Consider the following 27,602-nt stretch of genomic DNA (forward strand, 5'->3'; position numbering starts at 1 on the left):
TTTTTTTCATGCAATGCTCCAAAAATCCTGCATCAACTGGTGTTTTGCAGCATATGCTGCTCGCTGAGCCCAAATCTGGACCAATATGTTCACACTTCCTGTCAAAGTAAACATTCAGACGTCTGCTACAGTAAATTCCAGCTTGAGGACACCCACGTGCGCGCGCGACCCACACACACACACACACACACACACACACACACACACAGTGACACACACCAAAGGTTAAACATGAAACAATGGCCCGATTGAGAGAGGGCTGTCTCTAATCTGGGCTCCTTTGGCTCTGGGGGGATTTAAGAAAGCCATTTGGAATTTGAATATTTTCACCTCTTAGAGTCGCGTGGCATAACTCCTGTTCCTTGGGTTACACCCCACTACTCCCAGACTATTTAAAGTAGGGGGTTCTCCCTCCATGCCTCAGTCAGTCTAGACCGCTGCAACGTCCCTCTCATCCTGTACTCACTGACTGAAGGAGGAAAACAAACGTGTGTGTGTGTGTGAAGTGAAGTGAGCACGCTGTTGAACTAAACGCATCATCATGTCTGTGGAAATTATCTGCCTGATGCTGTTCATTATCTCATCGGTGAGTTTATTTTATTTGTTCGTACCTCAATCAAATATACTAGCAGTGGTGGAAAAAGTACTCTTTTTTTTTACTTAAGTAAAAGTATCAATACTCTGCGATGTAGAAGTACTCTGTTACAAGTAAAAGTCCAGAATACAAAATTTACTTTTTTGTACTCATTATGCAGAATGTCCCATTTCACAATTTTAAAATGTATAAAAACATATTTTGAAAATGCATTGTGAGCTTGTAGGTCTGCTATTTTCAAATGGCCGGGCTGAAGTGGTTAATGTATGTTTTGTAATGATAATCAGAATCTACAAAGTAACTCAAGTTTTCAAATAATTGTAGTGGAGTAAAAGTACAATATTTGCCTCTGAGATGTAGTGGAGTAGAAGTAAAAGTATAGAAAACTGGATATACTCTGGTAAAGTAAAAATACCTCAAAATTGTACTTAAGTACAGACAGTACTTGAGTAAATGTACCTAGTTACTTTACCCCACTGGCTAGCAGCAGCGTTATGTTAATTAAAGTGAAGATACATTTGAGTGGAGATCTGTGTAGATGAGTGCATTCATGGACATATGGAACGAAATGTGCATTTCTGTAATAAATATTCAAGTGGGGGTGTGGTCAGGTCATATATTGTTGGAGAAGAGTATGATTGCTCTGATAAAAAGTTTCGGGCTGCATGTCGCAACATTTCAGAGATTCCATGTTGAAATCATAGATTAACCTACTTGTTGTAGGGTAGCGGATAATTAGAGGAATGAAACCCGTACAGCGTGTACAGTTGAATAATTAATTACATGCAAATCAGTTGAAGAACAGTATTATGCCATTAGATCAACCCGGATTATTAACCTCACAACTTATTTTTTTAAAGAATATGTATATTATTATTATATCATAAATTCTTCAGATTGAATGGCAAAATATTATAGCCGTATGGTCAAATGTAATGTTTACATCTTAGCTGCAAATCTTAGACGTTCACCCAAAGAAGTTAGGTCTTTCACAGAAGAGTTCCACTGGAAGGTACATGGGGCATGTAATCACAGGTGGTCTGATGTCGCCACCTCGTGGTAGTCGTAGGCTATAGTTTTATAGCCTCTGAAAGAAAGAAAACAGAAAAAAAGAGGAAAGGAGAAAAATAAAGCCTATGATGTAACTAACTACTGTATGTACATCATAGGCTTACACTGTATGTACTAGGCATGCTCACAAACAGAAATGCATGTCATATACTCAAACAAAACAATGTATTTCTTCTGTCTATGTGTAGACAATGGCCCAGGACTGCTCCCTGCCCTGTGACTGCCCCAGAGATTCTCCTCCCTGCCCATATGGGACCAGCCTGGTCCTGGACGGCTGTGGGTGCTGTAAGGTGTGCGCCAGGCAGCTGGGGGAACCCTGCTCCCTCCAGGAGCCCTGTGACCATCACAAGGACTTATACTGTGACTACTCAGTGCTGAGCGACACAGAGACAGGCATTTGCATGGGTGAGTTGAGTTCTAGGTTCAACTGTCATTTTTGATTTATAGGCAGTATTTTAGACATAGCTCAGACTGTGGCCATTTTGGTTATGGGCTTATTGATGGGCTGATTAACAAAAAGCTATCGTTTGATATGGTCTGTGAAGCTCTTACTGTTAACAAAGGAAATACATTTAGAAGGTACTCACTGACAATTACAATTTGACAATTGATGTGATAAGAGGTTGGTCTCAACAGTGAAAGTTTATTCTCTCTCTCTTTCTCTCTCTCCAGCCCAAGAGGGTCAGACGTGTGACCTGGGAGGGGTCATCTACCGCAGCGGGGAGACATTCCAGCCAAGCTGCAAGCACCACTGCGTCTGCATGAACGGCGAGATCGGCTGCGTGCCCACCTGTGCCAGCGACGTGCGGCTGCCCTCGCCTGACTGCCCGTACCCACGTCGCATCCAGATCCCTGGAAAGTGCTGTGAGGAGTGGGTATGTGACCAGACACCTCAGGACAACCCCTACCAGTCCGCCATGGCTGGTGAGTGATGCTCAGCTCAAAAATAATAATAATAATAATAATTCCCCAACTCCCATCTGTTTTTCTTTGTTTCTTCCATCTCCTACAAACCCCCTACAACCCAGAACTTCTCTAACCTCTTAAGCCCTATTTTATACCTACAGTGTAGTTGTTCAGTTGTAATGAAAATAACCAATCTACAAGCTCACAACACGTCGCAATGTGCTGTGAGCTTGTAGATCGGCAACTTTGGAAATTTGACATGCCCAAAATTGGGATGCCAGGTTGAAAGTGATTAAGTTCCTTCCTGCCTTTTCTTCATCTTTCTCTCATAAATGCAAAACACTCAACTCACTCATGCTCTCTCTCTCCATCATCTTCCTCATTCCTCATCCTTCATTTCACCACTTTTTGTCACCTCACCCTCCTTGCCTCCTGAGCAGGAGTCTCTCGGATTCACCCCTTGACCTCCTCTTCTTCCTCCTCCCCTGGCTCAGTCTTCAGACAGGTGCCGGCCCACGGGCCCATCGCCCCCGAGAGTGCCAGGGACAACTGCATCGTCCAGACCACGGAGTGGAGCGAATGCTCGGCCACCTGTGGCATGGGTGTGTCCTCCCGCGTCACCAACGACAACGAGCGGTGCCAGCTGGAGAGGCAGACTCGCATCTGCATGATCCGGCCGTGCAACGTGGAGCAGGAGAAAGACATCAAGGTGGGCGCATGTCCAGCTGTACTAGTAGAACAATGTAGAAATGGGTCCCACGGTCTTGTGTACTGTACAGCAGCGATTCTCAACCGTTTTAATTTTACAGGACCCCCGGTTTGATATGCATTAGGCCAGGGACACCCATTTGATACTTTTCTTTTTTAATCTCTGGGACACTACTATTATAATCTATCTGAAATAGATTACCAATGGAACCGTACACTCTCAGATTTAGAGACCTGTAAGTGTCCATTTGGTTCCTAGCTATCAGTAATTGAGCTGGGGACCCCTAGAACCCCCTCGAGGATCACTGGGGGTCCCTGGACTCCATGTTGGGAAGCAGTGCTGTATAGTACATGGTAGTCATGGAAACCATAGGAGGATAATGAAGCTAGGCATAACCATGCTTTTAAAAGACATTTCCAAGAAAATGAAAATGTATAAGGCATCTGAAGAAAATTTAGGGAAGTCAGTGGCTCTAGAGTTTTGGAATCATAAGGTTCCCCATCTCCTCCTGCATTGTGTCCTTAAACAAGCCACTGGCCCCCTTAGTGTGCCCCCAACGAGCAAAGCTAGAGCCTTGCTGTCAGTGTGTGAATTATTTAATGGTGAAGCATACATTGTAAAGTGCTTTTGAGTGGTCAGGAGTCTATCAAATCGGCATATAAATGCAGTCCACTTACGACATTACCAGTTATACATTACATACAAGAAATGTAGCTGCCTTGTACAGTGACATGAGATTGAGAACGCTGAGCCTGTGCTTTGATTCACAGAGGGGTAAGAAGTGCGTGCGGACGCCCAAGATGCAGCGCGGCATGCGCTTCGAGCTGTCGGGCTGCACCAGCACCAGGGTCTACAAGCCCAAGTTCTGCGGAGTATGCACGGACAACCGCTGCTGCACCCCTCACACCACCGTCACCGGTGAGGTGGAGTTCCGCTGCCCAGAGGGAGACGTCTTCAGGAAGAAGATGATGTTCATTAAGACGTGCTCCTGCCACCACGACTGTCCCCGTGACAACGACATCTTCCTGGCGTCCAACACGCGGAGGATGATCGGAGACTATGACAATGATATGTGAAGGGGAGGGTCGTTGGCTGTACTTACACATACACATGCACATACACATACACATACACATACACATACACATACACATACACATACACATACACATACACATACACATACACATACACATACACATACACATACACATACACATACACATACACAGTGACATAGTCCCATTGCCCCACCAATCCGCAGGGGTAAACATTCGTTGGCAGCTTTCTGAATGGTGGGACCCCATCTCCTCTGCATAGCTACGCCCACACCAGCCTAGTTTAGGGAGTGGAAGAAGAATGTGTGATTGATCCATGACATGAGGTAGAGCATGAAAACGATTCTTTACTTCAACTTATTTTTATTCTATCTTTTATTTTTATTTTTGGCTGATGTTTAGTTGAACGCGCAGCTCTAAAGTCACCTGACCGGTCTACCAGTAACAGTGTGCACGGAGATGCTGTATGGTGGTCGCAACGCACTGAGGACTCAAAGAATGGACACTTTTCTTATAGGGAGGGGGGATACAGTGTATTTTGAATTCTCCACATGACGTGCCATAGGGACGCATCATGGAGAAGCACTGTTAAGTAGCCTACCGCCATAGATAAAGGCCGCACTGAGGCGCCTCCCGTAGCAAACTAATGTCCACACTTTGACATGAAATGTTAGAAAATGACATTTGAAAACACGTTGTTTGTTAAAAAGAACCCACGAAAGACTATGACGATACAGAAATCCTAAGGATGTGTATTTTAATATGTTCTCTATCTACATTTAGTTTTAATGTTTTGATAATGACCTGCCTATATCTTTAATCACTAAGTCATCTCAGTTGTTGGAGGTGAAATGTTGACCACTGATCATTGTAGTTCAGTCAAGTTCATTGGATTTCACATCAACAGTCTGTTTTTATTTCGATATGACTCTTCTATCAGCCTGACAGTATGGTCAAAGACCAGCAAAGACAAAGGAAAATGTTATCCAAAAATCACACATAATGTGGCTTTACTAAAGAAGTGCTGTTAGTGACAATGTTTACTGTTTATTTAAAAAAGAAAAACTAAACTAAAAGAGGTAGCACAGGCAATTGGGCATTTGACGAATACACCATGTGTAAATACTGTAAGACTGTGTACAGTTTTGTACTATAATTTATGTAACTATTGTTTAAACAGTGTTTTAGTTGTATTACTGTATCATAATGTTTTTCACTGTAACCACCTGGCTCAGATACAAGTGAGTTATTGTTTGTTGCACTTTTGTTTTTGTCTATTTCCAATAAAGAAAGTATATTTTTATAGATACACTGGATGTTCATCTTGGTCCCTTTTGCTTAAAATAGTAACTCTGGGCAAAGGTGGGTGTGAACAGCGGTTGTCACAGTAACCCAGGTCTAAAAAAAAGCAGCTGTGAATTTTAAATATAGTTACACAGTAGCACATCTCATCTGTAGAGCAGAAATGGAAATGTGGAACTAAAAATAACAAACTAATCCCATTAAATTAATGACTCCTGGCTCAGCCTCTGAAAGCAGTAGGACACACGATGGAAACAGTCTGTGTGTAGTTTTGTCAAAATGACAAGGCAAAACAATAAAGCAATGCCAGTATTTCTACATTACCACGCCCAGAGAGCTTGGCCTGTGAGAAAGTGATGGTTGACGTGTGGTGGTGGATTGCTGGCGATGAAGCTGATGAAGATCTTTATTTTTGAGGATTTAATTTTCCCTTCCTCTGATGGGAATTAAATGTCACGTTCTGTTAAAGGACAGAGGGCTAACGATTAAGCGCCACATGAAATGAAAGAGAGCTTTGAAAAGCTGGTGCAGTGTAAGCCCGCGGCTGTCTGTGTCGGGAATAATGCACGCCAGCCCTGCTGCAGCTCTCTGCTTATCAGTTGCAGTAGCTTGCAGGCAGGCAGGCAGCCAGTTCTGGGTAGCTAATCTGCAGAATGGGTGTATCTCTGACTGCAGCTCAAGACCCTATCTCCAGCAGCAGATTATCACAAGCGTGTGGGGGGTGACCCAGGGATTCCACACACACACTACTGGCTGATGATTCCGCATGATTTCCTCTTTGCATGCATATTATGCAGCACAATGGACATATGTTTGTTGTGGTCGTGGCCATGAATGTGGGTGGGTGTAAATAGTGTGTGTGCAAGTCATGGAACCACCCCACCTTGCAATGCAGCATTTTCAGATGGTTATAAAGAAGTGTTGCACTGGAAAGGAAATTAGATTTGGAAGTTTTATTTTCAGATGTGCGCCATGCACCCTATTCAGAAAAAGTTCACATGCAGACACATACAGACACATGCACACAAACGCATGCATGCAGTGCAAGCACACACACACACACACACACACACACACACACACACACACACACACACACACATACACATACACACACACACACACACACACACACACACACACACACACACACACACACTGCCCTGTTTTCTTGCACACCTGGACCTCTGAATCTTGTCTTGTAGAAATATGAATTATCTACGGTAATATTTGAGTTCAAATTTTCAGCAACTATGCAGAAATATGACTGTGACCATCTGCTACACCAGAAAGCCCTTTTGTCTGTACCCTCATTCAGCATATGTAGCCTATTTCTGTATTTACAATACTGAAGAATAGGGCACCACTTCACACACTGTATATTACTGTGCATTATTTACAGTAGTCAAGTACAGTAATCTGTCAAAATACATTCTAATGTACATTTCTGTGAGTACCCGGTCCCTACTTAGAGGGGATGAATTATACATGTCATGCCATGTCATACATATGCCATTTGTGTTTTTCAAACACAAATGGCCCAAATCTGTTTGAGTAAATAAGTGTGTGAAAGACAGCCAAAACTAAAATTATACATTGTGTGTGTGTGTGTGTGTGTGTGTGTGTGTGTGTGTGTGTGTGTGTGTGTGTGTGTGTGTGTGTGTGTGTGTGTGTGTGTGTGTGTGTGTGTGTGTGTGTGTGTGTGTGTGTGTGTGTGTGTGAGAGAGAGAGAGTGAGTGAGTGAGTGAGTGAGTGAGTGAGTGAGTGAGTGAGTGAGTGAGTGAGTGAGTGAGTGTGTGTGTGTGTGTGTGTGTGTGTGTACACAGTCACATACATATATATACATATATATACATATGCATATACATACATATACTTACTGAAAATGTTTACAGCGATGTTCAGTAGTTGAGGATTTGGGCATAGCTTCAATTCACTTTCAACTGTAGCATCTAATAGGCTAGTATTTCAACTCCCCTGCCCCAATAATGGTCTCTAGGTCTCTACAGCAAGAGGGGGCTATTTCATCCCAACGAAACGAGTGCCATATCCGATATCCTCAGGTGAACCTGACTCCCACTCCTCCCAGTCCACGTAATCTGCATAATTAAGGGTACAAACGAAAGAGAGAGAGAAAGAAACAAACTAGATATTTGGCAGTTTACACCTTATTGTTGGTTATAATTTCCAATGAAATGTAAGGTTGATTATTCTATGGAAGCCAGTAGCCTACAGCTTACAGGCACCAGCCTTACCTGAGTGAGTTCACAACGTTTACCGCGCTGCGCGTAGCCTTGGACTGATGTAATTTATCGAGTCTGACTTTTACTTTCGTATATACGATAGTCTTGGCTAGCACCCCCCAATGCGTCCTGCACTTTCACCAGTAAAGCCCGTACTTCTCCGTACATGTACAAAACATATATATAAGTTGCTTACCCGGTTGCCCCAAATGTTAACTAGCGCTCCGGAGTTATTGTGCAATGTATTATTCCGTAGTTTTCAATAAAGAAGTGTTTTAATCCCGTCTGTGGCCGAGCGCCATTTCCCCCCTCGTTTACTTCCTGTTTACATTGAGTATAATGCCGGGTTTCACCGGATGCGCACGTCACTACCGCCCATTGAGGAATACAGGGAACTTCCGACAGAATCCGACACAGACGGGATTAAAATACTTCTTTATTGAAAATATGGACTAACACGTTGCAGTTAACATTTGGGGCAACCGGGTAAGCATCTTATATATTTCTTTGTACATGTATGGAGAAGTACGGGCTTTACTGGTGAAAGTGCAGGACGCATTGGGGGGTGCTAGCCAAGACTATCGCATATACGAAAGTAAAAGTCAGACTCGATATAAAATACAGCTATGATAGTCTTGATCCAAGGCTACGCTGCACTCCAATCGCGTTCCTCCAGAGGCGGGTGAACAGAACACAGCTGGAGATGCGACGCCAAACGAGCGGACCTGCTCTGAGCCTCACCACGGAATGGTGACGTTTTTTTTTTGTTTTGTTTTCTCAGACGAATGAAGGAGGCTGTGTCGGGGAGGAGAGGAAAGGCAGATCAGAAGAAGGACCCCCCTCCTCACCCGCATGAAACGGCGAAGCGTATCATATTATTTCCATGAAGAGGAGGATCGTTCATCCTCGCTGTCATCCTCTCAGGTACTCACGTCTCCTGTCAACCAAACTGTCTGTCTATTCTACTCTGGAACCCGTTAGGTTCATATAGGTTCCCCGGGCGCTGTTTTAATTCAAGCGTGGAAAGGCTCATATTATATTTTGGTATGCTGTTTAAATCTGGTGCAATATGTTGCTTGATATTTGGCCTATTGGTTTTGTTTTGGGGGGTTTTGTGTGTCGAGGTGGGGTGGTGGGAGGGAGCACTGGACATTTGTCCCAGGCATTAGAGGCTGTAGTTCCTCTTTCCATGTAGTTTGGTCTTTATTGTCATCTAATAGCAGTTGGCAGGTGCACACATAAATGGAGATAACCAAGTGAAGGAGATTGTTGGTGGATTAGTTGAAGTGGTCATAGGGCACATTCTTCTGCATGATCAGAGCTATCCAATACATACTAGCCCTCTATAACAGTACCCAGTCCTCACTAGAGTTGTTGTTGTCATGTCTTACATAAGATGCTATAATAATAGTTTGTCGGCTGTCACCAAAACAGATGGCTTTATAGGCCCGAGATAATGCACTCTACTGTGCACTCTGTGACCGACAGGCTCATGTCATGCCACACACTGACACACGTTGAACTGGTAACAGGATAGGTGGGCACCAAGGAGGAGTGGGCACATAATGCACATTGGTGTTAGATTGGCTATTTTTTTCAAAATGTAAAAAAAAAAAATATTTGGAAAATGTTTTAAAGTAAAGTAAAGTGTATATGATTATAACATGCTTAAACATTTGACAATTAAGGACTAATATTTCTACAATTACTCTAAATTGCTAAAAATAGATCTGTATATTCAGTCATTTTGGGGCATAAACAAGAAGTTGAAGGATACATTTAAGTTTGATAATGATGTAATATGCATGTTCACATCATGTATATTTTACATTACTTAAGACCATTTTCCTTTTTTCCCCCTTTTTTTTTCCAAACATTTTGGACCAAGTTGCCAATTTTACATCGAGGTGCCCAGATGTCCCTAGTGCCCACCTATCCTGTATCCCTTGAACTGCACGACACACGTGCAAAAGGTTCCCCACTTTTCTGCAAAGGCAAGCAATATTCTGCCCTTCATAACGGTTTGCTATTAAGTCAGACAGAACATAAAAATGTTTCTTGGTGATGATAGCAGCGGTGTGATCCACTCTCCAAACCCCCTGTGGGAGGGAAGAGGCCCCACTTAAAGTAACCCTCTGTAGGCTGACGGGCCGAGAAATTACGACTCTCTCCCTCTCTCCTAAACACCTTTTATCCTCTGTCAGCATCTCTCTTGTTCTGGCAGGCAGCAAAAAACTCAAAGCTTCATCTTTGAAAGTGGGGGTGGGTGGCTGGGGCTGACTTATTGCTGAGAAACTGAGTGTATTTTGTGGAAGTTACCACAGATGCGTGTAATGATAATAATGATGATGTGGTGGTGCGTGATGACAGTGGTGATGATGATGATGATGATGATGATTAACCAAGCCATTTGTGCAAGTCAGGCCAGAAGTAGGTAATTTGACATTTGTCAATCTTTCATGGTCAAATAATGCCTTTGATATCTTCCAGCATGCAGACCACTGTACTCTGTGTCTTTTGAACTCGCTGCCTCAAGTCTCACGACTCTTTCCTTTGAAGAGGCTGCTGTGGCTTTGTCTCATGTGGTTTTGCCTGTAATGGAAATGTAATACACCATGTATGTAGCACACTGTCGGCACCATGACATGTTTTGGAGCAAAATTAAGTCACAGGGGAAAGTGCTGAGATGGGAGGCAGTAGGTAGATTTGCGTCTGACATAATGAAAGATGAGCTACTTGTCTTTACCGTAATGGGAATTAGATTCCATTCCAGAGGACATTAAATATTGAACAGTGGCTGTGTGTGATAAGCGAGAGAGAAGTGAAAGTACAGTATATTTATAGTGTCGTTGTCCCTCAGCTTCTTGTCTTGCAACGTGATTAAGCAGGTTAAAGTTAGATCCTCTAATGAGATGGGACTTTGTTTGGTGTGCGCAATCGTGGCAGGGATATCTCATTAACAGTATCTAATCTATCTTTTCTGTCTTAAGCGCCCTCGCACACAGTCATTAGGGAACTTTGTGAAGTACAAAGAACACACACACATAAGCCCTCTTTCTCTCTCTCTAACACGCACGCATGCATGCACGCACGCACGCACGCACGCACGCACGCACGCACGCACGCACGCACGCACGCACGCACGCACACACACACACACACACACACACACACACACACACACACACACACACACACACACTCATTAACATTAACTCATACTTTGACCATGTGCACAATGCTAACAGTGTTTCTACTTTTCTTCATGCCACCGTGACCTGAATGTGTGTCCATGCCTTCAAATGATTGCTGGGGACCCTCTGATGTGTGGTGAGTACCTGGTTTATTGTTCCGTCTGCTGGGAATTTTTCATGAGAGCAATGGTCAGCAGAAATCTACCATCCTGTGTGTTTAGAGAGAGAGAGAGAGAGAGGAGAGAGAGAGAGAGAGAGAGAGAGAGAGAGAGAGAGAGAGAGAGAGAGAGAGAGAGAGAGAGAGAGAGAGAGAGAGAGAGAGAGAGAGATGAGAGAGAGAGAGAGAGAGAGAGAGAGAGAGAGAGAGAGAGAGAGAGAGAGAGAGAGAGAGATGAGAGAGAGAGAGAGAGAGAGAGAGAGAGAGAGAGAGAAATGTAAGACTACACTGATTTTCTCTATATTCTATTTATAATTCAATCCAATCCACTTTATTTATAGAGCACATTTAAAAACAACAGTGTTGAACCAAAGTGCTGTGCACTCAGTAAAATACTAAAATAAACAAGAGAACACACACAATGAACAAGACAACGATTGACACAACGCCTGGGGAAGCAGCAGCTTCTCAATCTGAATTTTCAAACGCCAAGGAGAACAAGTGAGTTTTCAAACGTGATTTAAACACAGCAGGGTTTGAGACACTCTAACATGGGGTGGCAGCTTGTTCCACAATGTGGGCGCTATGGAGGAAAATGATCTATCTCCCCGTGTTTGTATTATTATTATTATTATTTATTACGCCAATAAAGCTTCTTGAATTGACTTGACTTGAGAGAGATAGAGAGGAGGGGGTGAAGAGGGAGAGGGAGAGATGAAGAAAGTACATGAGAGTGAGGGAAGAGAGAGAAAGATGGAGAGGACAGGGAGAACAAGTGCGGTGTATCTAAAGTTAGAGGGAGTCTACTACACACGACACAGTCTGTGCTGAGGTGGAGGACTTCCTGTATATTTTATAGTTATACCTGCTTCACCATGGAAACAGGGGGATGTTCAAGTGTTTAACAGCACTATACTGGACCTAAAGTACATCCAAGTTGATGAGTGCTGTGACATCACCACGAAGCTTCATATTTCCAGTGGAATAAAGACAATATGTAACTTTCTACTTGTCTGTCTGTCTGCTTCACCAAACCATTGCAGATGTTTTTCCTTGATGCTCCCCCATCATAATTTGGACCACAAATTAGCACTCTTCACATTGCCCTCTAGTGGTGAGGAGAGATTCACATATTCAGGTTATCGCTGAATCGTCTGGCCCGTGTTGTGATAGCTGGAGTTCGTTTGGAGACGTGTCTGTCTGATCTTTCTGCTCCAGCTCTAGACAGGTTCAGCCCAGACGGTGTCTGTGGGTTCACAGGGACTTATCACTCCTGTCAGCGTTTGGACTCTAGGCACACTGAGCCCCACTGATAAGGAGTCAGGGGTTATCGAGATCAAACTCAAACTGAAATGTGGAGCACCACCTTGGAAAAATAATCAGACACTGCCAACTGTTACAGCTCACAATGGTCATCTGTTTTTTCTGTCTGTCTGACTAATCAATCTTCATTGATTGATTAGTCAGACTGAAACATGAGAGCATCATCATGTGACAAGGGATCTAGAGATAGGGAGACACATGATAGGGAGACACATAAGTGACCCAGGATCAATAAGACAGTGGTTGGCAAAGTGGGGTCTGGGGAGCCCCAGCAAAATGAGGAACACTTCAACCCTATTTTATACGTATTCGTAAATAGCATTGTACCGCTTTGTGAGCTTGTAGATCGGCTATTTCTGGCATTTAAAAAGAACTCTGGAATCATTCTGAAAATATTTAACGACACAAATCTTCTCTAATGGGGGGTCCCTGGCACAAAATGTATTCAGATGGGGGTCTGTGGCCAAATATCAACCACCTTGACATGAAAATGTTTGTGAACAACTCGAATAAAAGGTCTTGGTAGAGTGCATTCTGAGGTGACACATGGGTGGCAGGTATTTTTGGTGGCTACTATCACACATGAATGACTCAGTTTCCAGTTAACTCTTTGACTGCGGACGACGCGATAACGCGTCAAGTGCTACTTTGTCCAGTTGGCCGTCGACGCGCGTTCATTGTTTAATCTCTGATTGCGCTATGCTGCTTAATATTCAATGTTATTCTCGTTTTCCACTTACTTCACGGACATCTGCATCCGGTTTCATGGCCTGGATTCCGTTTCCGGTTTTTGATTTTTTTCCCCAGTCATTTTCGTCCAAAATAGGTAAATAAACGGGTTTTCACACGGTATAACGGACAAACGGACAGCTTCTCTTCTATAATCTATGGTCTGGGTGACGATCAGTCATCGCCGTCGTGCATCACAACGTAATTTTCGCTGATCAAAACAATCTGGGTGACGTCACATCCGTTTTCATGTTTTTCCTTGTCTAATCTATGAAGAAGGGTGAGAGAGACCCAACGACATGATCACGCTGTCATGTGCTGCTCTCTGGTGGCGGAATTGTGCTGGGTCTTTACATTATGTCCCCTTAAATTATTTTCATGAGAAAAATTCAAAATAAAAAAATAAAAAAACACGAAAATTGCTGGCACTGGGGGAGTACTTTATGAAAATACTCTGGCAGTCAAAGAGTTAAGAGGCACAACACTGCAAGTGACTCAGACTGTTCTCACAATGAGCTGACATATAGGAGGCTGTGTGCGTGTGTGTGTGTGTGTGTGTGTGTGTTTATATTTTTTTCTTCTTATAAAATATAATATTTTTAATTGACTTTATGACTTGGTCAAATAGTAAAAAAATCAAGTTGCAGCAATGCTACACACAGTCACACTATATAAACTGAAGAAGTTGTCATGATGTTATGTGTGGAATAGAAAGACGCCAAGTGTGACTGTCTTTATCTCCTCAAAACACTTGGACCTACATCATAAATTACGTTAGGAGAACTCTCTAGTGAGACAAGATGCTTGAGTTTGTATGCTGTTGCACTGCAATGTTGTGCAACATTATTTTTAACTGTCGCTTTTGTTGTTGGTTGTGAAGGCCTAACTTCTCACTTTGTTGTCATGCTTGATAGCCTCATTTGTTCCACTGATTGCCTAGCCTCACACGGCTGGTTCTTTCCTCACACTTTATTACACTTTGTTTTAGTGCTTTTGTTTAGTTGAGCCAAACCGATATATTATTATTATTATTGTTTATTTTTTACGACATCAGTATCGGCAATTATGCAGCCAATGTGTCCGGATTTTGTTCTAGTTTAAACCCGCTGTCCCTATTTTGGGAATGTGATTATAAGTGTTATAACGTTTTCAAGAGTTTTCATAGTTTTTCAAAAACAGATCTAAACATGACATGTTGTGATCAGAATTGATTAAGCACTTTTTGATAAACTATCTGTCAAAACATAGGTAATCGGTGGGCTAGGACCGGTGGGCTAGGACACTCGAGGGGCTTAAGTACTTATATGTATAAGTTGTATTTTCTGATACCCCAGCTTAAGTTTTATGTACGCAATATATAAAAATAGCAAAAACACCTGGTTTATTTTTCTGCTGGTTTGGCATGTTGGAGAGGAAGGAGACAGATCCGTTTAGGCTATTTGTAGCGCGGCGCTGTCCCCGGTACTGAACGGAGCATATAGGAGAGTTAGACAGAACACATCACTTCGGTTCACTCTTGCTTGCTTTTCGTGGTTGTAAATAGAACTTTCCTTATTCTGTTGTTTCCATTGGAAAAGTGAAGTTTCAGTCAACAATAGAGAAAGATCATTCATAAATTCTGTTGTTTTGTTGATTTGTAGCAGATCTTTTTGTAGATTTTTCTCTCAGTGGTTGGAAAGGAGTCATTCATAATTTTTTTATTTTGTTGATTTTAGTCAGTCAAGTCTCAGTGGTTATAATCATTCATAAATTCTGATATTTTGCATTGTGCAGACCGATTGGCTAAACGATGTGAGGACGTTAATATACTGGCTTCACCACTGCTGTGAAAAAATATTTGATTTTGAAACAATAGTCTTGTGTTGTTATTTAGCATTTCAGATGCTATTGCATGGTTAAATTAATAGATTTAATTAAGTCTACCATCAGACCAGTTTTAGGTGGTGACCAGGCAGTGTCCCCCAATAATTCCAATTTCATATTATGTACATGACGTACATATGGAAAAGGTAAGGTAGGGATACTAAGGAATTGTTTGCATACGGTAGTCAATATCCAGAATCAAAATGGGGCTTATTTGTGCAAGGGAATGTGCAATGGGGGGGTACTAGAATGCATGACAAAGTAAGATATGCATATATACTGTATTATACATCAACACACCACTATATTTCCCACTGTAGGATGAAGCGTGCAAGAATAAGTTAGCAGGATGATAACCTACTGTTTTATTACATAATAACATTTGACCCCTCACCATTTTTAACTGCTGGCTCACTCACTTCATCCTGGCACCAGGCCTGACTCATTAGAACAGTCGTTCCCAGTGGGCACCAGGTGAGTGCAGTTAACATCCTGGTAGGATGGAAAACTGTCAGTACCAGCCCCGGGAAGGAAAATGGAAACAGCTGAGCCATGGCATCTGAGCTGTAGTTGTGAGTCTGTCCAGCAGACGGCAGTAGAAGGTTAAAGAACCAGAAAATGGATGAACAGGTGGTCTCCAAGCCATACATGGGATTAGCAGCATGGAACGTCTACACATGGAGACCCTGCAGTGAGATGGTCAGAGGAGATCAGTCTCAGTGTTGCCATGTCTGCTTATTATTATGTTTTTGTCCGCAGACCCCCCACCTGAAAATATTACTTTGAATAGAGCAATTCTCCAAGCCTAGTCGCTTCTCTCATGAAATCTGGCAACACTGATCAGTCTGTGTGAGGACATCCTCCCCTATTGCAGATCCACAACAAAACACACGTCCTCTGGTTTCATTGAGTCACAGCAGGTCTACAAAATCCTCAATTTGACAGAGTTTACAAATGGACCCCTATCTCTTCATTAAAAATGGATGATCTACAATGTTCGTAGATCAGCTCGAGCTTGTTGATGGCTATTTTCGCTTAATGTTAACCTATTATGACATGCCATGGTTAATACCTTATTTTTATAGCCTCTGGCTTTGTGCTGTATTTGCTATGACAGATGGCCAGCACACCTTCTCTATGTTGTTGTTGTTTTTAAATAGGAAATGTCTAAAAACAATATACAGTAATATGTACAGGTATGTATGTTGTAGTATGTAGTGCCATTTTCTTTTATGACAAATATAATGTTAAGGATCGCCAAGAAGGAAAACTCTGGCTTAGTGATTGTTTGTTTTCCAGTGTATTCATAATGATTTAGCATTCAGCTCTTCAGCTGGTGGAAAAAAGAATCCCATGTGTATCTAATGTGTGCACATTGATGCATGCAGAACACCACCAACCCTCTGTGATTAAATAAAGATAAACCCCATGATCATAATTGATTTAGTATGCATGCTTGCACAAATGTTTTGCATGCATACACACATACAATCATACAAATCACATCCAATTTGTTATAATAGTGCAGTACCAGAGTACTTGGAGGTCGGCCTATGGCAGCACTCATCTACTGTAATATCCATCAACTTGGGTGAGTTCAGCCAATCTTTTTTTCTCCCCAATTTAGTCGTTATGCCAATTGATTCCTCCCCAGTCCCACACACATTGGTGTGTGTTGTCACTGCTGTCTCACCTACCAGTGAGGAGCCCCTACCGGGAGGATGTAGAGTCTTTGTCCTACTCCTCCCGCCCAACACTCCCTGCAGACAGGTCCCGCCCAGCCCGTAGGAATACATGCATTGATATCACCCTCCCCGCCCGGCTTCCATCCCCTGAACACGGGCCAACTGTGTTCATATTATAGACGAATCCACAGAGCACCCCCCTGGCGCAATCATAACTGCCGTGTCAGAATGCACACCGCAGCAGGAGTCTGACACCGCAGCGCTCTGTGGATTTGCCTATAGACGCTCGACAAAGCTGGATGCACCACGGTGGATTTAAACCCCCAACCTCTGCGGTGGTGGGCAGGCACTTTACCACTGCGCCAACCGAGCGTCTATGGGCAAGTCTTTCAATCAATCCGTGAATAAAATAAACCATTCATTCATTCATTCAGGTCAAGGCCCTTTCGGAACGTAACAAATTTCCCTTTGGTTTTGCAATACCCATTGTACGCGTTGTCAGAGTGCTTCCAGTGCAATTATCATAGTACTTGGAGGCAGGTCTAGACGGAGACAGGGTTTTAACGTACGTCGGGGGTGAGGAACGGTTGTACGTTTTTTACAGAAAATAACTGGAAAGTGAAAGTGCCCACCAATTTCAAACAAAGTTTCTCACCCACCCAGTGCATACTCCCCCGGAAGTATCTCTCCTACCAGAAGGAGGCCCAGCATGTGTATTAGTTTCCTACGTCAGTGTTGGGTTCAGACACTTGTGAATACACTTAGTGTTTAATAGTGTTTAGAGAAGCTGTCAAAAACACATTTATGTGAAAGGTTATTGTAAAAAATATATATACCAGTGAAAGATTATAACTTTTGCTTAATTGAAAAAGTTACACAGTATGAAAGTGTTTGGGTTGTTAAGTAGCCTTTTGTAAGGGTCTGTAAGTTATGCATTTCATCCTAGACTATTTTTAAACACGTGTAAATAACTTCATGAATGTAGTCTTAGTGGTACCTTTTTCAGTGTTTCTACAGTAGACGTCAATTCACAATTTACAATTCAGGCATTTATCCAGAGTGCAAGTGCAAGATTGGAGAAAATGGCGTGAACCCTATGGGGGGACTTCTCTGTAGAAGAAGAGGACTAATTGGCACCTCAGGGGTGTAACTGATCCCCCCCCGGTTTCATCTCAGCCGTGAAAGCGTTGTATAAATGTCACACCATGGACTGAGGCATCATGACTCTACTCTGTTGTGTGATCCACATCTGGTCCGTTCACTTGTCATTGTCTGACCTAACCTGAACTTTATCGGGTTTCAGTCAACTATATCTAATGGAATTTCACAACAGTGATTTCATAAAGTAGTAAGAAAGCGGAGAGTATGAGAAAATGGCACCAAACTAAAAGTAATGTGTGAAGAATCTGTTTTGGGGTGAATCGTGACAACTAATGTTATTACTATTATCTGTGTATAGTGCACAGCACTGGTTCTCAATGTGGGGTTTGGGGACCCCCAGGGGTCCTTTAGGGGGTTTCAGAGGGTCCTCAGCTAAATTATTGAGAGTTGGGAGCCAAATGGACCCTTACAGGTCTGTAAACTCAGAGAGTGTACGAAATTGTACGAAAAATTGTATCAAAGTGGGGTTTGTGGCCTAATGCATATCAAACAGGGCATCCTTGACATTAAAAGTTGCTGTACAGAGGCCTTCAGCAAGCTTGGTAGTGAAGTCATGCTTTTGACCAAGGTGGTATATTGTAATATTGGCAGTGGGGTAATTGAGTGGAAGTGACGGGACTTGGGTAATTAAAAAACACATGCTCAGCTACAGGCCAGAATCCCAAATGTCGATAGATAGAGGTGGGAGAGAGAGCATCAGATTGTTCTGGAACATTTCATTAGATATAGTATATTATACAAGGAAACTGTGAGGCTTGGTGTGTGTGTGTGTGTGTGTGAGTGTGCTTACGCGCATGGAGCTAGGAAAATAACATGCATATGTTTTTTTTCATGCTCATTTGCACCATGTCTGTATGTGTGTTCGGGTGCATGTTAAGTGCATGTATTAGTGGCCTTCTGCTGTCCCTGCTCCTCTCCAGGGAATGTGTCTGCCTCGTGTCGTCATTTCACATCACCAGACGGTCTAGCTGTGCACCTGCTCCTTAACCGGGGGGTTGGGGGTCACCCGGAAGGGTGGTGGTGGGAGGGAGAAAAGGGGCTGTGGTGGGAGGTGAAAGACAGAAGAGAGAGAGTGGGGGGGGGGACAGGGGGGGGGGGCAGTGTGAAGCCTGGCCGAGTGTCTGAAAATGCATGAGTGCCTTTGTGTTATGATGGGGGAAGGAGGTGTTTCTGTGGGATTGTGTGAATGTGTGTTTTTGTGAATCAGACAGTGAGAGAGAGAGTGAGAGAGAAAGACAGACAGGGAGAGAATGAGACAGAAAGAGAGATAGGAGGGGGTGGGTGCCTGTCACATGCTAGTAATAGTGTGGTAAGCAACACAAACCTGACTGTAAGATTGCTGAGTGCACAAAAACTGAACCATGTGTCCATTGTGTTTCAAGCAGACCGTTCCCCTGAGAACATGGCTAAAAGTGGCTTAGATATGCCAATTAAAACCACACTCTATCCTTAGAGACCCAATCCCTGGCCAAATCTCTCTAAACTCATACCACTTGGCCGGTAGCTTGGCTTCTTTAAGGAGACCCTGAGTGTTGATTTGATTTCATCTCTGTTTTAGATCAACTATAGCAGGGGTCTTCAACCTTTTCAGGCCAGGGACCCCCAAACTGATGGGGAGATGGAGCAGGGACCCCCTACCTCATAGGGTAGGGGGGGCTACCACATATATTGTATATTTATGTATACAATTGTGTTTTATATTGCCTGCTCCTATACGCACCTGCCCCAGTAGGTGTGCAAAATAAAAATTCTCTACAAAATATGTATAAACATACCATGTTATTGTGCATTGTGCCTCCATTTATCTGTTTGCTATGGATTCATGTTATGTTTAAAGACAATTTGACATTTTGGGGGAAAAAAAGATTATTTTTTTTTTTTCAAACAAAAATATTGTTTAATCAAACAACAATTTCGCGGACCCCCTGCAATACCTCCGCGGACCCACTAGGGGTCGTGGACCCCCTGTTGAAGACCTCTGAACTATAGTGCTCTAGCAAAATTGTGGAATGAAGTGGTATACCCCTACCCCACTAGCAACCCCTGCTGTGGCAGCATCCTCTCCAGGTCACGATGCTTTTGTTGCTTGAGCTGTATTTATTATTAAGGAGCTCTGCTTGACTTGATCACCAACCCATGTTTCATGCGCATGAACGAAGGCATGCAGAATGTAGGTCTGGTGCATTTGCATTACATAAGAAATGCAACACAAGCTATACATACGGTAACATTTCCCAGAGCTCACATTCAATTTAAACCACTTTCTCTTCCTTTAAGCAAAAAAAGAAAGGAGGAAAATGTTTCCATTCACTCTATGTGAAATGGATACATTGATTTTCTTTGCAAGGGAACACATCTTCTGTCTCCTTGGTTACCTTGCTGCCTGCAGCCTTGGCGCTTGCTGTCGAACAGCAGCTTTGTGCAACGTGATTGGATTAGACCGGTACCAACACGTCGCCCATTGGCCACTGCTATAAATACAACAAGCTCATTGCATACGGAGTCCCCCTCTCTTTCTCTCTCTCTATAGTATAGGCATATCTTTATTCTTCTTTCTGATAGATTGGATACAACACACATGGACTTGCTACTTTGTCAAACTGTGACGTCCAAACGTCTTATTCCATAAAGGATTGTATTTTTTATTTCTTGCGTCTTGAGAGCACAAGGTAAGTCCAAATGATGCGCTCCATCGGCCAGATGGGTTGTGTATGTGTTATTGTACAGCAATAGAGAAATGTGTTGACTTTTTTTTTTTGCATTCGGCGCCATTTGCAGACAGTCCCTTTAAAACGACAGGTGCGTCCACACCGCCCCTTTATTGTTGCTGCTGCTGCGAGGTTCAAACACAAATACGCTTGAATTGTTATTTTTTGGGGGGATATAGGCTACCGTACCGCACATAATTGTGATTTGATAAAACAGCATGATCGTGAATGATGAAGACATATTGGAATAATAGTCTTTATCACACGGTGATGATATTGGCTCTCTATCACTGAATATATCGAGGAGAAACAAACCAACAAAAGAACGATATTTGTATTAAACAGTCTGGCGCTTGCTAGAGGCATTGGTATAAATTGCGCGGATGCAAACAATTTGCCCACTAATTAGAAGAGCGTGCAGCGTGTCCCCGGTACCAGATTTGTGTTGTTAAAACGTTTAAAAATATATCCTAAATGTTTCACTTAATATTTTCAAGATTTCTTTTTGAAAATAGCAGATCTGCAAGCTCACAACGCATGGCGATGCAACGCGCGTTGTGAGCTTGTAGATCTGCTATTTTCAAATAGCCGATGCATAAAACACTCATCAGCAGCAGCGCTTTTTGGTGTCATTGTGGCCACCAGGACAACATAGCCTGGTGATGATGCTGGCTGTAGAATATTCTATAGGCTACATCGGAAGTAGCATTGCTTCTTCTGTCATATACAATCATTATTATTAGGCCTATTGCTTTTATTTTTCTCTCTCTCTTTTTAACACTCATCACTTATAGCCTGTGCCTGTTGCTTATCTCTAACAATGAGTTCTGTATACCAGTGCAAATTAGATTGTTTTTATTGACATGGATGGGCTATAGTTTTAGATTTCACGAATGTCTTATTTCATCAAGCCTCCAAATGAGGGACACCCCTGACTGTTGGCAGATATAGTGCTACTTTATACTATTACTCATCTTATCTATTCGGAATAGATAAGATTATTCCTATTCAAAGCAATAATGGGCAACTGAATGAGTAATGAGCACAGGAAGTTGCATTGACCCTGGGGAGATGCTGCTTGTGGCTTTGTTTGAGAGAGAGAGAGAGAGAGTCGGGGTGTGTGTGTGTGTGTGTGTGTGTGTGTGTGTGTGTGTGTGTGTGTGTGTGTGTGTGTGTGTGTGTGTGTGTGTGTGCTTGCGCACGAGTGTGCATGTGTGCGTGGGATTCATGTGTGGCGAGGTGAAAAGGCAAGTAATGTTATGGAGAGAGGGAAAGTGTCAGTGTCACCAGTCTATCACTGTTGGGTTGACAGGGGTGACAGGGGTTGACAGGGGTGTTCACAAAGCATGCACATCCAACCAATAAAATCCCAGCTGCTGGACTGAAGACAAAGTTTAAAATAGAAATATAGAAACGGCACACTAGATTTGTGGATCATGCCCTCAAAGTGTTTTTAATTGGTTACCACTAAGGTGATGTTTCGAGTGTATCACAGGAAGAGCCTTAGGTCTGAGTCAGAGGAAGAGTGTGATACGCTCGAAATGTCACCCTTGGTGATAACTAAATTATAGCTGAATGGGTGTAGAGAAACAGAAGGTCCCAGGTTCAATTACCAGCTTCCGCTATATGTTGAGGTGTCCATGAGCAAGAAACTTCCCTGCGGGATTAATAAGGTCTACATCTTTGTCTGTCCCGGGAGTAACTTGGAAAGGGTTTTACTAAACAGTCTCAAACTTGGCATGTGTGTCTCATGACCCAGAGGTATGTCCCACCGACCAACCAATATCTGTATCTGTCTGTCCGACTTAACTGATAGGCCGGGCAATAAGACACAAACGTGACGCAAAGCTTCCCTGCCTTTTCAGGGAAGCCGGCGCCAACACCAGTGTCCATCATTGTTTCTGAGAGTGTTCGCACGTACAGTAGTTACAATGCTAATATCTCTGCATTAACAACGTTGCTTAGAACATGGCGTTTTGCGTTGTGTTTTCATCTAGAGCAAGAATAAGAAGTTCACTCAATTTGTTAACCCTGCTGGCTGCTACATAAAATTGTCAGTGACTGAAAAAATCCCTCATGCAGAAGATTCCAACACAGCACAAAGATTGACCCTGGAACTTATTTAGGGTGATGTCAAAGCAAGACCTAACATGACATTGACGTCATTAGAAGGTGTTCTCTGGTGGACTGAGGATGATGCGTGGAATTACGAATATACAGTACGTGCGAACACTCTCAAACAACAATTAATGATGGACATTGACATTAAGCATAGCCTCCCGATCTGCTTGGGCCCGAGTACGCCGCCCGGTGCCCTTTATTATTAAAGACACTATATTTCTAGTTTGACAGGGGGGTTGGCCACAAATCTATCTCATTACATTGGATCCCTTATTCATAATCATGTCTGTTTAAGCAGTATTGTAGGCTGAAGAAGGAGAGAATGAATGTGATTGACTCTGAGGAACCTGTCTTGAGCCGAAAAGGATCCGGCTGAGTGCTTCTGTTCTGTGTCTTTTTTTACTGCTTGTGGGTGACCTTTTCATGTCTTGGATGTAATGCTGTAGCCATAGCGACCTGTCTCCACACAGCATGCCCTGGATGGGGGACATTAAGTGCAGGGGAGCGGCTGAACTTAGGGTTGAAGTGGAAGAAGCATTTATGCCTTCACTTTTGTCTCAATGCCACCAGAGTATTGGGTCTCTGTTGCAGTCCAGGTTAACTCTTCAGCTAAGCAACTGGTTCTCACCATGGGATCTGGGGACTCTCAAGGGTCCTTGAGGGGGGTTCCAAGGGGTTCCCAGCTAAATAATTGTTACAGTAGTTAGGAACCAAATGGACCCTTATGGGTCTGTGACTCAGTGAGAGTGTACAAATTGACTTATGAGGTCCATTTACAGTAGTTCCATTTGTAGACTCTCAGAGTTAAATGAACACAGAATTTTACAGTGGAGTGTCCCAGAGATAAAAAATCATATGGACTGGGGTTCCTTGGTTGCCTGGGTTGTTTACTTGCTGTGGCTCTCTCTCCTTGGACTTCCTCTGGGGTGAACATTTGAAATGACCCTGCAAACAGATGAGCTTTAACTTTAGTAATCTCTCTCTCTCTCTCTCTCTCTCTCTCTCTCTCTCTCTCTCTCTCTCTCTCTCTCTCTCTCTCTCTCTCTCTCTCTCTCTCTCTCTCTCTCTCTCCCCTTCACCTGATCAGATGTAATTTAATGCTTACTCAAATACACTCTGCTCATCTTTTTCACTGGGTTTCCATGTGGTATGTATCCCCTTATTTTATTTCCATGGACTTTTGGTACAAGCATAACAAAACACCCTATAGGCACGCATCAGCGTTTTGTCTCAGGGATGATAAGCTGCATGAGGTAAACTTAAAATGTCCAATGCGGTTATTGATCTCTGTCACTGATACCCTCCCTCCCCAGGCCCCAGCATGAAATGCTTTTAGCCTCCAGGCCTAATTAGCATAGCACCCTCTTCCACCGCTACTGTTTTTGACACGCAGATGCTCTGTCTGGAATCTCAGCAGCTGTGCCAGCAAATCGTTTGCTGGGACTTCAGAAAAGTCTCCGCCAACCAGCCAGCCAGCCAGCTATACTCCAGTGGTGTCGTTTACCAAAATATTCCCCGCCTGCCTCTTATTGAATTTGGGTCAGACCAACCTGCATTTTCTGGGTCACTTCGCCGGCTCTGACAGTCGGAGATGGGGTGGCTGCTTGTCGGGGCGTGTCCTCGTACCAGAGCATGGGTTGAGACGAGAGGGACGGGCCTACCAGGGTGACTGATAGACACATCCAGCTGTTTTCACCCTCCACATCAGCACGGAGGACCAGATGTAATCCCACGCAGGCCCGATTAATTTTAAAGCTGCTTTCAATCCTTAAGCTCACTTTCAGCACTCAGTTACAATCTAGCAAGCATTTAGAAATTTAGATATGCTTCAGTGTTGTTGTTGTTTCCCCCCCCCCCACAAATGCATCTCCTTGTTTATCTTTCTTAACATGCACAGTTAGAAGGAATAGGCCAGAAGGGGATCCAGAAAGCAAATAGGTTCTGTTTGATATTCTAACATACTGAGTGTATTATTGGGGAGGAGATGTGTGCAGTGTGTTTGCATGTTTGTTTTCAATCAATAATTACAATAAATGCACAGCCAAGAGTCATGCATAAGTCAACAACACTCTCATTAGTGGGGCTAGAGCAGGGATATCAAATGGCTTAACCTGAGGGCCACATTAGGAAAATGGCAAGTGACCAGGGGCCAGTTAGACTGAGAGAACGAGCCCAATCGAAGGTCTTGAAGGGCGGATCCAAACCCAGCCGCCCGGATTTGTGCGGGGCTTCCTATTGCTTCACCAATCTATGTCCCCGCCTCCCCTCCCCTCCCCCCCGGCCTGTGCACGGAGCACGCTGACGTCACCAAATTTAGAGCGACGCCCCTCTGCACTCTGATTGGTTAGGAGATAACAAGGTCCTAAGACCATCTTCCTGCATGGCTCTCCCAGGCTTTTTTTCTTTTGTAACAAAAAAAAAAGCATGGGTTTCCGAGGCTAGGGGCCAGTTGACAAAATTGTGGGTGACACTGTATTTTGACAAATCAAACGCAGTGCTAAATGATTGGCATGAGATGATAAATTGACAGTCTTTGGCATAACCTTTCGGTGCTTGCTGCTGCTCTATGCTGCAAATGTAGATTGTAATTTGGGGTCAGTCTGGTGACTTTTGGTGACAGTTCTGCTGAATGATATTAATGTAATACTGGATATTATTAATGTAATAGTGAGGTTATTAAATGCAATTAAAGTAATTGTTGTAATGTAATTTATTGTAATTAAAGATAAGATCATATGTTTTTATTATCTCATCATATAAAAATAATAATTCCAATCAAAATTGCTTAGCGTTCCGGAAGTGGCCCCTGGGCCTGAGTTTAAGTATCACTGGGCTAGAGTATGCATGTGCCTATTTTTAGATGTGTTATGTCCAAGTGGAAATTTTGGCCTAAAAGGGTAGCACTAGAGAGAATCAGTAGGGTTCCTCCCTGGAGCATGAGGATGCACAGCAGTGGTTTTTGAGATATCTTGTTAGGGACCAAAGTGTTGGGACAGACCAACGGACGGACTGAGGGACCAACATCACCATCCTTAGATCCCTGCCACTAGCGGGGCCAAATATCATTGAGGATGACTCAATAATGTTATTGATAATGACACAATAACGTTTCAGGAATGTATTTTCCACTGTGGTTGTGGTCGTTTGCATGTGTGGTCATGGTTAGCAGCACCATCCCAAATACAATGACCTTAGAGCAGTGGTTTTCAAAGTGGCACCGCAACCCGTTGTGAGCTTGTACATTTTGTTATTTTCTAAAAGACATTTTGCAATAGGGGATCTGCAGCCAGAGGCTATGGAAAGGTTTGAGATCCCCTGCCATAGATCACCTGCTGCTGTGTGCACACTGTTGAGTGGTGCTCTGTGTTTGCTAAGCGTGATTACACAATATCATCAGTCCTCCTGTACACCTGGAGGTCTGGTGCCCACGTCTCACCTTTTTTGTCCTGTCAGCATTTCTCCGACTGTGCCAACTCAGTCACAGTGTTGCAAGTTGGCATTAGCTCTCTCTACTTCCTGAGGGCAGCAAGATGTGATTTCTCTTGTGTCATCAATCTCTACTGCCAGCTGACTTCCCAAGCATTACTATATATATATATATATATATATATATATATATATATATATATATATATATATATATATATATATATATATATATATATATATATATATATATATATATATATATATATATATATATATATATATATATATATATATATATATATATATATATATATATATATATATATATATATATATATATATATATATATATTCCAAATATTGAGGAAAACACTACTGAGAATGATTCTAGTGAAAACAACATTACCTCCTCCTTGTTGTAATTACGGGGTTTTCTCCTAGATCCTTGAACCTAACAGCAGCTGCACACATTTACAAAGTATGGTATGAAAATAAGTTCTCTCCTATTCACAGACTGCTTCTCAGCGAGTGACTCGCTGTAAGCACACACACATACACACACACGCGCACGCTTTACACTTGCCTCTCATTAAAATGTCTGTTCAGGACAAGTGCTATTTCGGCTTTGTGATTATCACTGTTGTCTCACAAAAAAACATGACCTTTGAATCACCCATGTCATGTGGAGCAGAGAGCAGAGATTTGGACTGAAAGGAGAGGAGATTATTATTATTATTATTATTACATATTAGCCCAGTGTCAGAATGTGACTGTGTTGATTGTGATTCTCAAGCACAAGGGTTGTTTTTCTTTTACACCAATTCCTAAAGGTTTGGACAACCACAAGAAGTCAACAGGATAAAGGCCACATTACTATTAGGTTTATCAGTGTCACACTATGGCCTTTTCTCTCATTTTCACCTACCGTGACCATAATGATACATCGGTCTGGCCGATGTATCAATGGGTCATTATTTGACTTTTTTGATAACGGTATCTGCAATTATGCAGCCAATGTGTCCTGATTTTTAACCACAACCTGGCATGTTATTGTATGCGAAGCATTTCAAAATGTTTTGGAATAGAGCTTTGTAGTTAAATGTAATTAAGTTCCGTTTATTGTTTTTTATCTATGATTTTTTTTTGTTTATTTTCATTAAAACAATCTGTAGGCTAAAAGGTCTCAAACAGGAATTTTAATCAAATCAAAGTTTCTAACCGATCAAATTGGTTAGAAAACTTTGCTCTTTTTGACAAGATATTGGTCAAAACATCTATCATTGGTGGTCTAGAACTCTCTGTCATTGGTCAGGCTCTAATAATGACTTGCAATGACCTCCTGAAGGAC

General features: G+C 42.7%; 2 protein-coding genes across 4 annotated transcripts in view; both read left to right on the forward strand.

The window, feature by feature from the left end:
* The first annotated feature begins 296 nt into the window (after positions 1-296).
* Positions 297-5,670, forward strand: ccn2b (cellular communication network factor 2b). 2 transcript variants are annotated; one of them, XM_080442037.1, is made up of 5 exons: positions 297-586; positions 1,855-2,071; positions 2,339-2,590; positions 3,013-3,281; positions 4,052-5,670. In XM_080442037.1, exons 1-5 carry the CDS (start codon positions 542-544, stop codon positions 4,355-4,357), a joined length of 1,089 nt encoding a protein of 362 aa, XP_080298163.1. In that variant the 5' UTR covers positions 297-541; the 3' UTR covers positions 4,358-5,670. The 2 variants fall into 2 exon arrangements, with proteins under 2 accessions (XP_080298163.1, XP_080298164.1); XM_080442038.1 differs by having other exon boundaries at positions 3,067-3,281.
* Positions 5,671-8,572: 2,902 nt separating this feature from the next.
* LOC308095950 (protein 4.1-like) overlaps positions 8,573-27,602 on the forward strand; it is a 63,818-nt gene continuing 44,788 nt past the window's right edge. For both annotated transcript variants that reach the window (XM_080443133.1, XM_080443134.1), the window contains exon 1: positions 8,573-8,808. The gene's annotated coding sequence lies outside the window, so the exon portion shown is untranslated. The remainder of the gene's footprint in view (positions 8,809-27,602) is intronic.

The sequence above is a fragment of the Gymnoscopelus braueri genome, assembly GCF_963280865.1.
Source record: "Gymnoscopelus braueri genome assembly, chromosome: 11".
In the NCBI taxonomy this organism is placed as follows: Eukaryota; Metazoa; Chordata; class Actinopteri; order Myctophiformes; family Myctophidae; genus Gymnoscopelus; species Gymnoscopelus braueri.

Bases quoted from the DNA above. Each gene is read 5' to 3' on its own strand.
- ccn2b (XM_080442037.1), top strand. From the start codon at position 542: ATGTCTGTGGAAATTATCTGCCTGATGCTGTTCATTATCTCATCG. The intron at 2,072-2,338 runs GTGAGTTGAGTT...CTCTCTCTCCAG, and splicing joins AGAGACAGGCATTTGCATGG to CCCAAGAGGGTCAGACGTGT. The intron at 2,591-3,012 runs GTGAGTGATGCT...CCTCCTGAGCAG, and splicing joins CTACCAGTCCGCCATGGCTG to GAGTCTCTCGGATTCACCCC.